Below are 15,740 nucleotides of genomic sequence, written 5' to 3'. Positions count from 1 at the left end.
GCGAAGGGAGAGAGGGAGCGAGGGGAGGGAGAGGGAGCGAGGGGAGGGAGAGGGGGGAGAGGGAGCGAGGGGAGGGAGGGAGGGAGGGGGAGAGGGAGGGAGGGAGGGAGGGGGAGAGGGAGGGAGGGAGGGGGAGAGGGAGCGAGGGGAGGGAGGGAGGGGGAGAGGGAGCGAGGGGAGGGAGAGAGGGAGCGAGGGGAGGGAGGGAGGGGTACAGGGAGCGAGGGGAGGGAGGGAGGGGGAGAGGGGGAGGGAGGGAGGGGGAGAGGGAGCGAGGGGGAGGGAGGGAGGGGGAGAGGGAGCGAGGGGAGGGAGGGAGGGGGAGAGGGAGCGGAGGGAGGGAGGGGGAGAGGGAGCGAGTGGAGGGAGGGGGGAGAGGGAGCGAGGGGAGGGAGAGGGAGGGAGGGGGAGAGTGAGCGAGGGGGGTGGTAGAGGGAGCGAGGAGGGTGAGAGGGAGCGAGGGGAGGGAGGGAGGGGGAGAGGGAGGGAGAGGGAGCGAGGTGAGGGGGGAGAGGGAGCGAGGTGAAGGAGGGAGGGGGTGAAGGAGGGAGGGGGAGAGGGGAGGGAGAGAGGGAGGGAGGTGAGGGAGAGGGAGGGAGGGAGGGGGAGAGGGAGGGAGGGGGAGAGGTAAGAGAGGGAGGGAGGTGAGGGAGGGAGGTGAGGGGGAGAGGGAGGGAGGGGAGAGGGAGGGAGGTGAGGGAGCGAGGAGAGGGAGCGAGGGGAGGGGGAGAGGGAGCGAGGGGAGAGAGGGGTAGAGGGAGCGAGGTGAGGGAGGGGGAGCGGGAGCGAAGGGAGGGAGGGGGAGAGGGAGCGAGGTGAGGGAAGGGGAGAGGGAGCGAGGTGAGGGAGGGAGGGGGGGAGGGAGCGAGGTGAGGGAGGGAGGGGGGAGGGAGCGAGGTGAGGGAGGGAGGAGCGGGAGAGGGAGCGAGGTGAAGGGGAGAGGGAGCGAGGAAAGGGGGAGAGGGAACGAGGTGAGCGAGGGAGGGAAAGCGCGAGGGGAGGGGGCGAGGTGAGGGGAGCGAGGTGAAGGGGGGGAGAGCGAAGGGAGGGAGGGTGCAATGGGAGGAAGAGAGGGAGGGAGAAGGAGCTGAGGTGAGGGAGGGAGGGTGAGAGCGAGGGAGGTGAGGGAGGGAGGGAAGGTGCGAGGGGAGGGGGCGAGGTGAAAGGGCGCGAGGGGAGGGGGCGAGCTGAGGGGAGAGTGAGGGGAGGGAGTGAGGTGAAGGGGAAGGCGCGAAGGGAGGGAGGGGGAGAGGGAACGAGGGGGAGAGGGAGCGAGGAGAGGGAGCGAGGTGGAGAGGGAGCGAGGTGAGGGGGTGGGGGGAGAGGGAGCGAGGGGGGGGAGGGGGAGAGGGAGGGAGGGGCAGGGAGGGAGGGAGGGGGGTGAGGGAGGGAGGGAGCGAGGTGAGGGGGAGAGGGAGCGAGGTGAGGGAGGGAGGGAGGGCTGCTGCTCTTTGCAGGAAGCGATAGTGAAAAGTCATGCAGGATTAGTCAGAGTATTCTGACCATAGTTGGAGACAAACTGGGTGATGGGTTACAGTGTGAGGGCAGATTCTAAAGTCAGCATTGTGTTGCCACCTCCTCCACTCAGAACGATTCCACGTTCTCCCATCAATCATCCAACTGTTGTTCAAATGTTTGCAGGGTTACCGCCTCCACTATCTGACCCCGGATCCATTCCAAATATCCATCAATCTTGGGCTGAAGAATAACTGCTCACTCCTGAAATTGCCGTTCCTTAGTTTCAACCCACGTGTCCTTGTCCTACAGTCACAACTTAGATCGCAGGTGTGTGTACTGTATAGTGCAGTACTGAGGGAGTGCTGTAATTTCGGAGGGGCAGTACTGAGGGAGCGCCGCACTGTCGGAGGGGCAGTACTGAGGGAGCGCCACACTGTCGGGAGGGGCAGTACTGAGGGAGCGCCACACTGTCGGAGGGGCAGTACTGAGGGAGCATCACACTGTCGCAGGGGCAGTACTGAGGGAGCATCACACTGTCGCAGGGGCAGTACTGAGGGAGCATTACACTGTCGCAGGGGCAGTACTGAGGGGGCACCGCACTGTCGGAGGGGCAGTACTGAGGGAGCACCGCACTGTCGGAGGGGCAGTACTGAGGGAGTGCCGCACTGTCGGAGGGTCAGTACTGAGGGAGTGCCGCACTGTCGGAGGGGGCAGTACTGAGGGAGCGCCGCACTGTCGGAGGGGCAGTACTGAGGGAGTGCCGCACTGTCGGAGGGGCAGTACTGAGGGAGCGCCGCACTGTCGGAGGGGCAGTACTGAGGGAGCGCCGCACTGTCGGAGGGTCAGTACTGAGGGAGCGCTGCACTGTCGGAGGGGCAGTACTGAGGGAGTGCCGCACTGTCGGAGGGGCAGTGCTGAGGGAGCGCCGCACTGTCGGAGGGGCAGTACTGAGGGAGAGCGTCACTGTCGGAGGGGCAGTACTGAGGGAGAGCGTCACTGTCAGAGGGGCAGTACTGAGGGAGCGCCGCACTGTCGGAGGGGCGGGTACTGAGGGAGCGCCGCACTGTCGGAGGGGCCGTACTGAGGGAGTGCCGCACTGTCGGAGGGACAGTACTGAGGGAGCGCCGCACTGTCGGAGGGGCAGTACTGAGGGAGTGCTGCACTGTCGGAGGGGCGGTGCTGTGGGAGCGCCGCACTGTCGGAGGGGCAGTACTGAGGGAGCGCCGCACTGTTGGAGGGGCGGTACTGAGGGAGCGCCGCACTGTCGGAGGGGCAGTACTGAGGGAGCGCCGCACTGTCGGAGGGGCAGTACTGAGGGAATGCGGCACTGTCGGAGGGGCAGTACTGAGGGAATGCGGCACTGTCGGTGGGACAGTACTGAGGGAGCGCCGCACTGTCGGAGGGGCAGTACTGAGGGAACGCCGCACTGTCGGAGGGGCAGTACTGAGGGAGCGCCGCACTGTCGGAGGGGCAGTACTGAGGGAGCGCCACACTGTCGGAGGGTCAGTACTGAGGGAGAGCCGCACTGTCGGAGGTGCCGTCTTTCAAATGGGACCTTAAACCGAGGCACTGCTCTATCAGGTGGCAGTAAAAAATCCCACGGCCACTATTTCAAGGAAGAGCGGGGGAGTTCTCCCCGGTGCCCTGGGCCAATATTTATCCATCAACCAATATATCTAAGAAACAGATAACCTGGTCGTTGCTATTTGTGGGAGCTTGCTGTGCGCAAATTGGCTGCCTCTTTTCCCAGCCACAACAGTGTCGACACTTTAAAAAGTACCTCATTGGGCGTAAAGCGCTTTGGGACGTCCTGAGGTGGTGAAAGGCGCTGGAGAAATGCAAGTTCTTTCACGTCTACCTGGAGTTCGTATATTGGTGCCAACCTGTTTGGCGTGGGTTGGATGAGGGAAGCAGCAGAACCAGAATTGCGCTGGGGCCCGTCCCACTCTGAGGCTCGGCACCATTCTGTCGCCTCCATCTCTGCGTTCAGTACCCCACTTGCCTCATGAGCTTTTTAAAGTTTAGTAAAAAAAAAAGAAGTTGCCTCTTACAGGAACATTACTAAGTCAGGCCTCTTCTCAGAGGCGGAGGGCTTTTCATGGACCTGTGCTGATACCGTCTTTCCTGCTTGTTGGGCCGGTCAGATCGCTGGGTGACCCCTCTGCCTGAACTCTCTCCTGCGGTGCTTCTCTGCGTGGTGTCAGCAGAAACCCGCAGCTGTAATTAGCGATGTCAGTGGAAACTCGGTGAAGTGGAACGGTGGGCGTGTGAGCTTTTCACGCTGTGTCCACTTCGCACCCAACAGTACAATTACACATTCTGTCCTCCCATATTTGGGTTGTGTCCTGACGAGCTCTTTGAGGTGTCGTAACTTTATTATTCCAATGCACTCCCGGCCGGCCTCCCACCTTCCGCCCTCCGTAAACTTCAGCTCACCTGAAACTCCGCAGCCCCGTGTCCTAACTCGCCCCGAGTCCCGTTCACCCATCACCCCCTGTGCTCACTGCCCCGTGTCCTAACTCACACCCAGTCCCGTTCACCCATCGCCCCCTGTGCTCACTGCCCCGTGTCCTAACTCACACCCAGTCCCGTTCACCCATCACCCCCTGTGCTCACTGCCCCGTGTCCTAACTCACACCCAGTCCCGTTCACCCATCACCCCCTGTGCTCACTGCCCCGTGTCCTAACTCACACCCAGTCCCGTTCACCCATCACCCCCTGTGCTCATTGCCCCGTGTCCTAACTCACACCCAGTCCCGTTCACCCATCACCCCCTGTGCTCACTGCCCCGTGTCCTAACTCACACCCAGTCCCGTTCACCCATCACCCCCTGTGCTCACTGCCCCGTGTCCTAACTCACACCCAGTCCCGTTCACCCATCACCCCCTGTGCTCACTGCCCCGTGTCCTAACTCACACCGAGTCCCGTTCACACTAACACCATCGCCCCCTGTGCTCACTGCCCCGTGTCCTAACTCACAGCCAGTCCCGTTCACCCATCACCCCCCTGTGCTCACTGCCCCGTGTCCTAACTCACAGCCAGTCCCGTTCACCCATCACCCCCTGTGCTCACTGCCCCGTGTCCTAACTCACACCGAGTCCCGTTCACCCATCGCCCCCTGTGCTCACTGCCCCGTGTCCTAACTCACACCCAGTCCCGTTCACCGCATCACCCCCTGTGCTCACTGCCCCGTGTCCTAACTCACACCCAGTCCCGTTCACCCATCACCCCCTGTGCTCACTGCCCCGTGTCCTAACTCACAGCCAGTCCCGTTCACCCATCACCCCCCGGTGCTCGCTGACCTACACTGGCCTCCGGTTCGGCAATGCCTCGATTTTAAAATTCTCATCCTCCTCTTCAAATCCCTCCGTGTCCTCCTCGCCCCCTCCCTATCTCTGTAACCTCCTCCAGCCACACAACCTTCCGAGATCTCTGCGCTCCTCCAATTCTGGCCTCTCGCGCATCCCCCGATTTCCATCGCTCCACCATTGGCGGCCGTGCCTTCAGCTGCCTGGGCCCCGAGCTCTGGAATTCCCTCCCTAAACCTCTCCGCCTCTCTCTCCTCCTTTAAGAGGCTCCTTAAAACCGACCTCTTTGACCAAGCTTTTGGTCACCTGTCCTAATATCTCCTTATGGGGCTCGGTGTCAAATCTTGTCTGATTTACGCTCCTGTGTTGCACCTTGGGACGTTTTACTATGTTAAAGATGCTATATAAATGCAGGTTGTTGTTAGCATTAAAGGAGTTGATCGGGTAGATAGCGAGAAACTACTTCTTCTCGTGGGCGGAGTCCAGAACCTTAAAATTAGAGCCAGGCCGTTCAGGGGTGATGTCAGGAAGCACTTCTTCACACAAAGGGTGGTGGAAATCTGGAACTCTCTCCCCCAAAAAGCTGTCGAGGCCGGGGGTCAATTGGAAATTTCAGTACAGAGATCAATAGATTTTTGTTGGGTTAGGGTATTGAGGATTACGGAACCAAGGCGGGTAGATGGAGTTAAGATACAGATCAGCCCTGATCTCATTGAATGGCGGAACTGGCTCGAGGGGCTGAACGGCCTCCTCCTGTTCCTGTGTAACAGGCTCGAGGGGCTGAACGGCCTCCTCCTGTTCCTGTGTAACAGGCTCGAGGGACTGAATGGCCTCCTCCTGTTCCTGTGTAACAGGCTCGAGGGGCTGAACGGCCTCCTCCTGTTCCTGTGTAACAGGCTCGAGGGGCTGATGGGTACAAGGGGGTGACTGGGCGATGGGAGCAGTTGAAGGTGATTCAATACAGTAATAAGGGTTTAGCATGTCTAGCACAGCCAATGGCCACACTGCTGGTGTTCTTGTGTGGGTATGCTTGCGCCCAAAAAGACTCGGGTGTGCCACACTGTCGGAGGGGCAGTACTGAGGGAGCGCCGCACTGTCGGAGGGGCAGTACTGAGGGAGTGCCGCACTGTCGGAGGGGCAGTACTGAGGGAGCGCCGCACTGTTGGAGGGGCAGTACTGAGGGAGTGCCGCACTGTCGGAGGGGCAGTACTGAGGGAGCGCCACACTCTCTGAGGGGCAGTACTGAGAGAGCGCCGCACTGTCGGAGGGGCAGTAATGAGGGAGCGCCGCACTGTCGGAGGGGCAGTACTGAGGGAGTGCCGCACTGTCGGATGAGACGTTAAATCGAGGCCCTGTCTGACTTCTCCGGTGGATGGGCGCTATTTCGAATACGAGCAGGGGAGTTCTCCCCGGTGTCCTGGGGCCAATATTTATCCCTCAACCAACATCACTAAAACAGACTATCTGTTCATTATCACATTGCTGTTGTGGGAGCTTGCTGTGCGCAAATTGTCTGCCGTATTTCCTATATTACAACAGTGACCACACTTGGAAAAAGTCCTTCATTGGCTGTAAAGACTTTGGGACGTCCTGAGGTGGTGAAAGGCGCTGGAGAAATGCGAGTCTTTCTGTTTCTGTTTCTCCAGCACCTTTCACCACCTCAGGACTTCCCAAAGCACTTTCCAGCCAATGAAGCACTTTTTGCAGTGTGGTCACTGGGAGAAATCCTGTGCTCGTACACATTTCCTCTCCAACTTCACGATTTCTGGTCATGTCAACATTTAACATTGGCGCTGCCACTGTAAACACTTAACGTGGTTTCCTGCCCATAAATCATTACCGGCAGTGATGTGGTGGGTGGCTCTGGCGTGGGTTTCTGAGGTTTCTGTCCCAGTTCCATTGCCAACATGTTCGTGAAAAGGCTTGCATTCTTCAGGGGACCCGAAGTGATTTACTGGGCACTTCAGTGTCTGCTTCCCCAGCGTGTGGTTGGCAGCTTGTGAAGGTGAAATACAGAATGTATTGATGGTTTAAGGACCACGTATTGCATGGAATTACACCAAATTTACAGCACAGAGACAGGCCATTCGGCCCACCTGCTCCGTGCCGGTGTTTCTGCTCCACACCAGCCTCCTCCCACCCCTCCTCATCTCACCCCATCCCATATCCTTCTATTCCTTTCTCCCTCACGTGTTTATCCAGGTTCCCCTTAAATGCATCTGTGCTATTCACCTCAACCACTCCCTGTGGTAGCGAGTTCCGCATTCTCACCACTCTCTGGGGAAAGAAGTTTTTCCTGAATCCTTTATTTATAGAATGATACAGCACAGAAAGAGGCCATTCGGCCCATCGTGCCTGTGCCGGCTCTTTGAAAGAGTTCTCCAATTAGTCCCACTCCCCCCTGCTCTTTCCCCACAGCCCTGTGAATCTTTCCCCTTCCAGTATTTATCCAATTCCCTTTTGAAAGTTACTATTGAATCTGCTTCCACCGCCCTTTCAGGCAGCGCGTTCCAGATCACAACAACTCGCTGCGTAAAAACATTCTCCTCATCTCCCCTCTGGTTCTTTTGCCGATTTATCTTCAATCAGTGTCCTCTGGTTACCGACCCTCCTGCCACTGGAAACAGTTTCTCCTTATTTACTCCATCGAAACCCCTCATGATTTTGAACACCTCTATTAAACCTCCCCTTAACCGTCTCTGCTCCAAGGAGAACAATCCCAGCTTCTCCAGTCTCTCCATATAACTGAAGTCATTACAACAGTGACCCCGCTTCAAAAATGTACTTCATTGGCTGTAAAGCGCTTTGAGACGTCCGGTGGTCGTGAGAGGCGCTATATCAAGTCTTTCTTTTTTATTACAGTGACAGTGTTGGCAATAACTGTTCAATTCAATTCAATTCATTCAATTTTTATTTGCCATATGTAACCAGTATACAAGTACAAGTACAATGGAATGCTTACTCCCCATCGGGACACGTCAGCTATTTTTACAGCGCCGTGTTCAGAAAGTCAATTCTTTGGCATCCAGTGGCGGTGGGAGCACGATGTCCCTCAGCCGCTCCGTCTCCTCGTCCCCGCGGCCTCCTCCTCACTGTTGCCGGCTCGGCTCCACGTGTGGTGGCCTGCTTCTCCCGCTCACCCTCTGGCCACCATTCCCGGCTCCCCTCCTCCCAGTCGGACTGCAACTCGTCGTGGCTGCTGCTGCGTCCCGATGTGCTGCCTCCGCCGAACACATCCTCTGGTCGCCGCGGCCTCCACCTCACTGGCTCCACGGTCCGACGGCCCGGGCCTGCTTCTCCCGCTTCCGGTCCGGCCTCTGGCCGCCATGCTCGGCTCCCCTCCTCCCAGGAATGCCTTCCCGCTGAGGAGCAGCCGGCCGACATGCCCTAGCGGGTCGCCGTGGCTGCTGCTGCGTCCCGATGCGCTGCGCTGCCTTCGCCCGAGTCGCCGAACACCTCGCTCCGATTGCGGGAGCGAGCAGTGAGAGCGGGCCGCCCGAAGCAGGGAGAGCGCGCTAGCGTCAGACCGTCTCGGGCACCATCGTTTTTCTGGCCTTCCACAAGGCAACTTAGGATAGGCTTAGGGGTGGGGAGTAAAGTGGGATTTCGTTAAAATTGTGATTTTAGTCGTTTTCCTGCGTTATGCCCGTTTTGCCTTCCCCTGTTAAGCAATTTTAACTGTTGTACTAAAATCGTGTGGTATCGTTTCTTATAGTTTTAATAAAGTTTGACATTCTCACATCCAGATCATTTGTCCGTTTTTAATATATCATTAATTATAAGTTCCTCCAGTCAGAACTGGAAGGGTGGGTTTAGCGATTCGAAACCGCTGTTTGGGATTGGTCAGAGTGCAGCAGCAAAAAGCTGCTTGACCAGGTAAATTACCGTAAACCAGGTAAAGGAGGGTAAATTACCGTAAACCAGGTAAAGGAAGGTAAATTACCATAAACCAGGTAAAGGAAGGTAAATTACCGTAAAACAGGTAAAAGATGCCCCCCTACAAAGTGTTTCAGCATATAACATAACGATTCACATATTGTTGGCCGCTCCCAACCAATGCCAAGCAGGGCTTCTTTCAAAATGGCACCCTTCTTAAATTTGACCACAAGCAAGAAGTTGTTCGTCCATCAGGTAGAGCGTGAGGCCACAGCGGTGCATCGGAGGGGCTGCAGGGGAGAGCAGGAAGGGTAGTTCCTGGACTGAAGTACAAAGAGAGACTCTTAGAACTGAAATTAATTTCATACGGCGAGGGAAATTGAGAGGGAAGGTGTTGAGGTTAATGGTATGCAGCGTAATAACAATGTACGAAGGTTAGTTAACCTGGACAATGAGCACAGAGCTAGAAAGAAATTGCTTGTGAAATGAACAAAACTTGTATTTATCCAGTGTCTTTAACGTAGCAAAACGCCCCAAGGTGCTTCACAGGAGCGATTATCAGACAAAATTTGACACCGAGCCACAGAAGGAGATATTAGGACAAGTGAGCAAAGGCTTGGTCAAAGAGGTAGAAACATAGAAGATAGGAGCAGGAGTAGGCCATTCAGCCCCTCGAGCCTGCTCCGCCATTTAATGAGATCATGGCTGATCATCCAAATTCAATACCCTGTCCCTGCTTTCTCCCTATATCCCTTGATCCCTTTAGCCTTAAGAAATATATCTAACTCCTTGAATATATTTAATGAATTGGCCTCCACTGCCTTGTGTGGTAGAGAATTCCACAGGTTCACCACTCTCTGGGTGAAGAAATTCCTCCTCATCTCTGTCCTAAATGGCTTACCCCTTATCTTTAGACTGTGACCCCTGGTTCTGGACTCCCCGGCCATCGGGAACATCCTTCCTGCATCTAGTCTGTCTAGTCCTGTTAGAATTTTATACGTTTCAATGAGATTCCCCCTCATTCTTTGGTAGGTTTTAAGGAGCGTATTAAAGGAGGGGAGAGAGAGGCGGAGAGGTTTAGGGAGGGAATTCCAGAGCTCGGGGCCCAGGCGGCTGAAGGCACCGCCGCCAATGGTGGAGCGATGGAAATCAGGAGGATGCGCGAGAGTCCAGAATTGGAGGAGCGCTGAGATCTCGGAGGGGTTGTGGGGTTGGAGGAGGTGACAGAGATAGGGAGGGGGGCGAGGGGCCATGGAAGGATTTGAAAGCAAGGACGAGAATTTTTAAAATCGAGGCGTTGCCGGACCGGGAGCCGATGTCGGCGTTGATGGGTGAACGGGACCTTGGAGCATCAAGTATGACATAAGATTCAACGACCCCCAACAGGGAAGTGAAAGATGTGGAACACAGACCAGGATAAAGCAGCCAGCACTCTGCGGATTGATAGATTATCTGCGTAGGAGCAGGATGGAGACTTAGAAGGATCAGCAGAGAGAGAGATGATTGAACGCTATGTGGAACAACCTGAGCTGGTGGGACAACAGAAGTATCAGGGGCAAGGAAGGGGACTGGGCCAAGACATACAGCGTTGGGTGGAAGGTTAGGGAGAGAATCGGGAGCTTGCCCGTTTTGAGGGGTCGGGAGAAACCTTGAGGAGGTTAAACGCTGGGTGGAGTCCCTGAGTGGATTGTACATGATCTGTCGGAGGAGCAGGTCCCATGGGCTGAGCGGCATGTTCTCGTTCTCTGCTTTCAGGTAAAGGGACAGGTCACAGGGCCTCCTTAGCTGAAATAACAACAGAAAAAGCTGGAAAAGCTCAGCAGGCCCGGCAACAACCGTGGAGAGAGAAACAGAGTCAACGTTTCAGGTCGAAACCCTTCGTCAGAACTGAGGGAAAAAAAAGCAGGAAATGAAACGGATGAAAAAGCAAGTGTGGGGGCTGGGAAATGGGGGAGGGGATGAAAGAGCAAAAGGGGAAGGTCTGTGAGAAGTAAAGTGACATTAAGAGATATTCAAGGCGAGACGAGATGGTAATAGGACCGGTAAAGAGACAAAGGATGGCTCTCGATGAAGTGTGAAATGCGCTGGCAGAGTGAGAGACAGCTGCCACGTGGGAGAGAGAAACAGGAAAAGGCACAAACCAAAAGTGTGGATAAAAAATATAAAAATATAATGGGGGCCGAGGTTATGATCTGAAATTGTTGAACTCGATATTGAGTCCGTAAGGCTGTAAAGTGCCTCATCGGAAGATGAGGTGCTGTTCCTCGAGCTGTTCCTCTTCAGCTGATTGTGTTTAACTCTTTTTTTCCCCCTTTTTTTAAATATCAGGCGGTACTGGAGAAAGCAGCCACTGACTCCACCACAAAAACCGCGACGGAGAAGAAGGTGGCCGCCACGGTATGTCTCTCCAGTGTTCTCTGTGTGTCTGTGGTGAGATACCCGCCTGTTACCGAGCAGTTGACGGGCCGGAGAATGTGGGTTGGGGAGAGTGGCGCCGCGGGGTTGCTCTAGATAACCTGCAAGGTGGTCCTAGCTTTACAAGCAGCAACCTTACCAGCGTTCTGTGCCGGTCAGCAATTCGCCTTGTGCAAACTTGAGCCACTAAGTGTTGGCTTTAACCATCCTGTGCCTACCTGTGTCAGCCATGGCCCAGAGGGTGGCACTCTTGTCTCTGAGTCAGAAGGTCGTGGGTTCGAGCCCCACTCCGGAGACTTGAGCGCAAAAATACCGGCTGACACTCCCAGTGCAGTACTGAGGGAGCACCGCACTGTCGGAGGGACAGTACTGAGGGAGCGCCGCACTGTCGGAGGGGCAGTACTGAGGGAGCGCCGCACTGTCGGAGGGGCAGTACTGAGGGAGCGCCGCACTGTCGGAGGGACAGTACTGAGGGAGCGCCGCACTGTCGGAGGGGCAGTACTGAGGGAGCGCCGCACTGTCGGAGGGGCAGTACTGAGGGAGCGCCGCACTGTCGGAGGGGCAGTACTGAGGGGGCGCTGCCATGTCGGAGGGGCAGTACTGAGGGAGCGCCGCACTGTCGGAGGGACGGTACTGAGGGAGCACCGCACTGTCGGAGGGGCAGTGCTGAGGGAGCGCCACACTGTCGGCGGGGCAGTGCTGAGGGAGCGCTGCACTGTCGGAGGGGCAGTGCTGAGGGAGCGCCGCCATGTCGGAGGGGCAGTACTGAGGGAGCGCCGCACTGTCGGAGGGGCAGTACTGAGGGGGCGCTGCACTGTCGGAGCTGCCGTCTTTCGGATGAGACGTTAAACCGAGGCCCCGTCTGCCGCCTCAGGTGGCGTAAAAGACCCCACGGCCACTATTTCGAAGAAGAGCAGGGGAGTTCTCCCCAGTGTCCTGAGGCCAATATTTATCCCTCGACCAACGTCACTAAAAAGCAGATGATCTGGCCATTAGTATGATGCTGTTTGCGGGAGCTTGCTGTGCGCAAATTGGCTGCCACGTTTCCTACATCACAACAGCGACTACACTTGAAAGAGTAATTTATTGGCTGTGAAGTGCTTTGGGACATGCTGAGGGGGTGAAAGGCGCTGGAGAAATGAGAGTCTTTTTATACCTTCTCCGAGCTCCGTGTGACCTCCGCTGGCCCTTGAGAGCTGACCGGTCACTCCTGCTGAAAGGCGGGGACATTTGCCGAGTTCAGTTGTGAAGCCCTTCGCGGTTGAATACCCAGTTGACACGACTTGTGGGCGAAGTCCGGCCGCTTGGCCAAGGTTCCTGAGGGTTTTACTGGCGCCTGTGGAACTGGGGGTGGTGGGGGGCGGGGGGGGTGTACTTGTGGGCCTGTCAGAGGCGGGTAACGTTTTTTATTTCTTCCTTGCCTTACAGGATTCCAAGTCGTTTGCTGTGAACATGTTTCGGGGTCAGGTGGAGACCAAGCAAGTGTTCCCCTTCCCCTCCGGTATGAGCGAAGACATTTCTTCAACCAGTTCTAAGGTGTATTGGCGAGGGGGGCCTGTGCCTCCTTGCTCCTCTCTGGCACTGCTAAATCTCCTAACGGCAAGACACTGCCAATTTCAGCGGTTTACACTGCCTAACTGTGCGGCAATAGATGGAAATTCTATGGCAAATTCGTCCCGGGATTAGGAACCTCTCAGTTTGAGTATAATTGGCCCTGGGTTTAGGGGTCTCTCAGTTTGAGTATAATTGGTCCTGGGTTTAGGGGTCTCTCAGTTTGAGTATAATTGGCCCTGGGTTTAGGGGTCTCTCAGTTTGAGTATAATTGGTCCTGGGTTTAGGGGTCTCTCAGTTTCAGTATAATTGGTCCTGGGTTTAGGGGTCTCTCAGTTTGAGTATAATTGGTCCTGGGTTTAGGGGTCTCTCAGTTTGAGTATAATTGGCCCTGGGTTTAGGGGTCTCTCAGTTTGAGTATAATTGGCCCTGGGTTTAGGGGTCTCTCAGTTTGAGTATAATTGGCCCTGGGTTTAGGGGTCTCTCAGTTTGAGTATAATTGGTCCTGGGTTTAGGGGTCTCTCAGTTTGAGTATAATTGGCCCTGGGTTTAGGGGTCTCTCAGTTTGAGTATAATTGGCCCTGGGTTTAGGGGTCTCTCAGTTTGAGTATAATTGGCCCGGGGTTTAGGGGTCTCAGTTTGAGTATAATTGGCCCGGGGTTTAGGGGTCTCTCAGTTTGAGTATAATTGGCCCGGGGTTTAGGGGTCTCTCAGTTTGAGTATAATTGGCCCTGGGTTTAGGGGTCTCTCGGTTTGAGTATAATTGGTCCGGGGTTTAGGGGTCTCTCAGTTTGAGTATAATTGGTCCGGGGTTTAGGGGTCTCTCAGTTTGAGTATAATTGGTCCGGGGTTTAGGGGTCTCTCAGTTTGAGTATAATTGGCCCTGGGTTTAGGGGTCTCTCAGTTTGAGTATAATTGGTCCGGGGTTTAGGGGTCTCTCAGTTTGAGTATAATTGGCCCTGGGTTTAGGGGTCTCTCAGTTTGAGTATAATTGGCCCGGGGTTTAGGGGTCTCTCAGTTTGAGTATAATTGGTCCTGGGTTTAGGGGTCCCTCAGTTTGAGTATAATTGGCCCTGGGTTTAGGGGTCTCCCAGTTTCAGTATAATTGGTCCTGGGTTTAGGGCTGTCTCAGTTTGAGTGTAATTGGTCCTGGGTTTAGGGGTCTCTCAGTTTGAGTATAATTGGCCCTGGGTTTAGGGGTCTCTCAGTTTGAGTATAATTGGCCCGGGGTTTAGGGGTCTCTCAGTTTGAGTATAATTGGCCCTGGGTTTAGGGGTCTCTCAGTTTGAGTATAATTGGTCCTGGGTTTAGGGGTCTCTCAGTTTGAGTATAATTGGTCCGGGGTTTAGGGGTCTCTCAGTTTGAGTATAATTGGTCCGGGGTTTAGGGGTCTCTCAGTTTGAGTATAATTGGTCCGGGGTTTAGGGGTCTCCCAGTTTGAGTATAATTGGCCCTGGGTTTAGGGGTCTCTCAGTTTGAGTATAATTGGTCCGGGGTTTAGGGGTCTCTCAGTTTGAGTATAATTGGCCCTGGGTTTAGGGGTCTCTCAGTTTGAGTATAATTGGTCCGGGGTTTAGGGGTCTCTCAGTTTGAGTATAATTGGCCCGGGGTTTAGGGGTCTCTCAGTTTGAGTATAATTGGTCCGGGGTTTAGGGGTCTCCCAGTTTGAGTATAATTGGCCCTGGGTTTAGGGGTCTCTCAGTTTGAGTATAATTGGTCCGGGGTTTAGGGGTCTCTCAGTTTGAGTATAATTGGCCCTGGGTTTAGGGGTCTCTCAGTTTGAGTATAATTGGCCCTGGGTTTAGGGGTCTCTCAGTTTGAGTATAATTGGCCCTGGGTTTAGGGGTCTCTCAGTTTGTGTATAATTGGCCCTGGGTTTAGGGGTCTCTCAGTTTGTGTATAATTGGCCCTGGGTTTAGGGGTCTCTCAGTTTGAGTGTAATTGGTCCGGGGTTTAGGGGTCTCTCAGTTTGAGTATAATTGGTCCTGGGTTTCGGGGTCTCTCAGTTTGAGTATAATTGGCCCTGGGTTTAGGGGTCTCTCAGTTTGAGTATAATTGGTCCGGGGTTTAGGGGTCTCTCAGTTTGAGTATAATTGGCCCGGGGTTTAGGGGTCTCTCAGTTTGAGTATAATTGGCCCTGGGTTTAGGGGTCTCTCAGTTTGAGTATAATTGGCCCTGGGTTTAGGGGTCTCTCAGTTTGAGTATAATTGGCCCGGGGTTTAGGGGTCTCTCAGTTTGAGTATAATTGGCCCTGGGTTTAGGGGTCTCTCAGTTTGAGTATAATTGGCCCTGGGTTTAGGGGTCTCTCAGTTTGAGTATAATTGGCCCGGGGTTTAGGGGTCTCTCAGTTTGAGTATAATTGGCCCTGGGTTTAGGGGTCTCTCAGTTTGAGTATAATTGGCCCGGGGTTTAGGGGTCTCTCAGTTTGAGTATAATTGGTCCGGGGTTTAGGGGTCTCTCAGTTTGAGTATAATTGGCCCGGGGTTTAGGGGTCTCTCAGTTTGAGTATAATTGGTCCTGGGTTTAGGGGTCTCTCAGTTTGAGTATAATTGGCCCGGGGTTTAGGGGTCTCTCAGTTTGAGTATAATTGGCCCTGGGTTTAGGGGTCTCTCAGTTTGAGTATAATTGGCCCTGGGTTTAGGGGTCTCTCAGTTTGAGTATAATTGGCCCTGGGTTTAGGGGTCTCTCAGTTTGATTATAATTGGCCCGGGGTTTAGGGGTCTCTCAGTTTGAGTATAATTGGCCCGGGGTTTAGGGGTCTCTCAGTTTGAGTATAATTGGTCCTGGGTTTAGGGGTCTCTCAGTTTGAGTATAATTGGTCCGGGGTTTAGGGGTCTCTCAGTTTGAGTATAATTGGTCCGGGGTTTAGGGGTCTCTCAGTTTGAGTATAATTGGCCCTGGGTTTAGGGGTCTCTCAGTTTGAGTATAATTGGCCCGGGGTTTAGGGGTCTCTCAGTTTGAGTATAATTGGCCCGGGGTTTAGGGGTCTCTCAGTTTGAGTATAATTGGCCCTGGGTTTAGGGGTCTCTCAGTTTGAGTATAATTGGTCCTGGGTTTAGGGGTCTCTCAGTTTCAGTATAATTGGTCCTGGGTTTAGGGGTCTCTCAGTTTGAGTATAATTGGCCCTGGGTT

The 15,740-nt window shown here is 54.8% G+C and overlaps 1 protein-coding gene across 1 annotated transcript in view; it reads left to right on the top strand.

Annotated features, from left to right (window-relative positions):
- acadvl (acyl-CoA dehydrogenase very long chain) overlaps positions 1 to 15,740 on the top strand; it is a 99,071-nt gene that overhangs the window by 16,604 nt on the left and 66,727 nt on the right. The window contains exons 3-4 of the mRNA XM_085977589.1: positions 10,971 to 11,039; positions 12,486 to 12,558. Coding sequence (XP_085833715.1) covers positions 10,971 to 11,039; positions 12,486 to 12,558 — 142 coding nt within the window. The remainder of the gene's footprint in view (positions 1 to 10,970; positions 11,040 to 12,485; positions 12,559 to 15,740) is intronic.

Source organism: Somniosus microcephalus, unplaced genomic scaffold (assembly GCF_052327205.1).
Source record: "Somniosus microcephalus isolate GS21.2 unplaced genomic scaffold, FLI_Smic_1.0 unresolved_chr4, whole genome shotgun sequence".
In the NCBI taxonomy this organism is placed as follows: Eukaryota; Metazoa; Chordata; class Chondrichthyes; order Squaliformes; family Somniosidae; genus Somniosus; species Somniosus microcephalus.
This window is presented reverse-complemented; position numbering and strand designations above follow the sequence as displayed.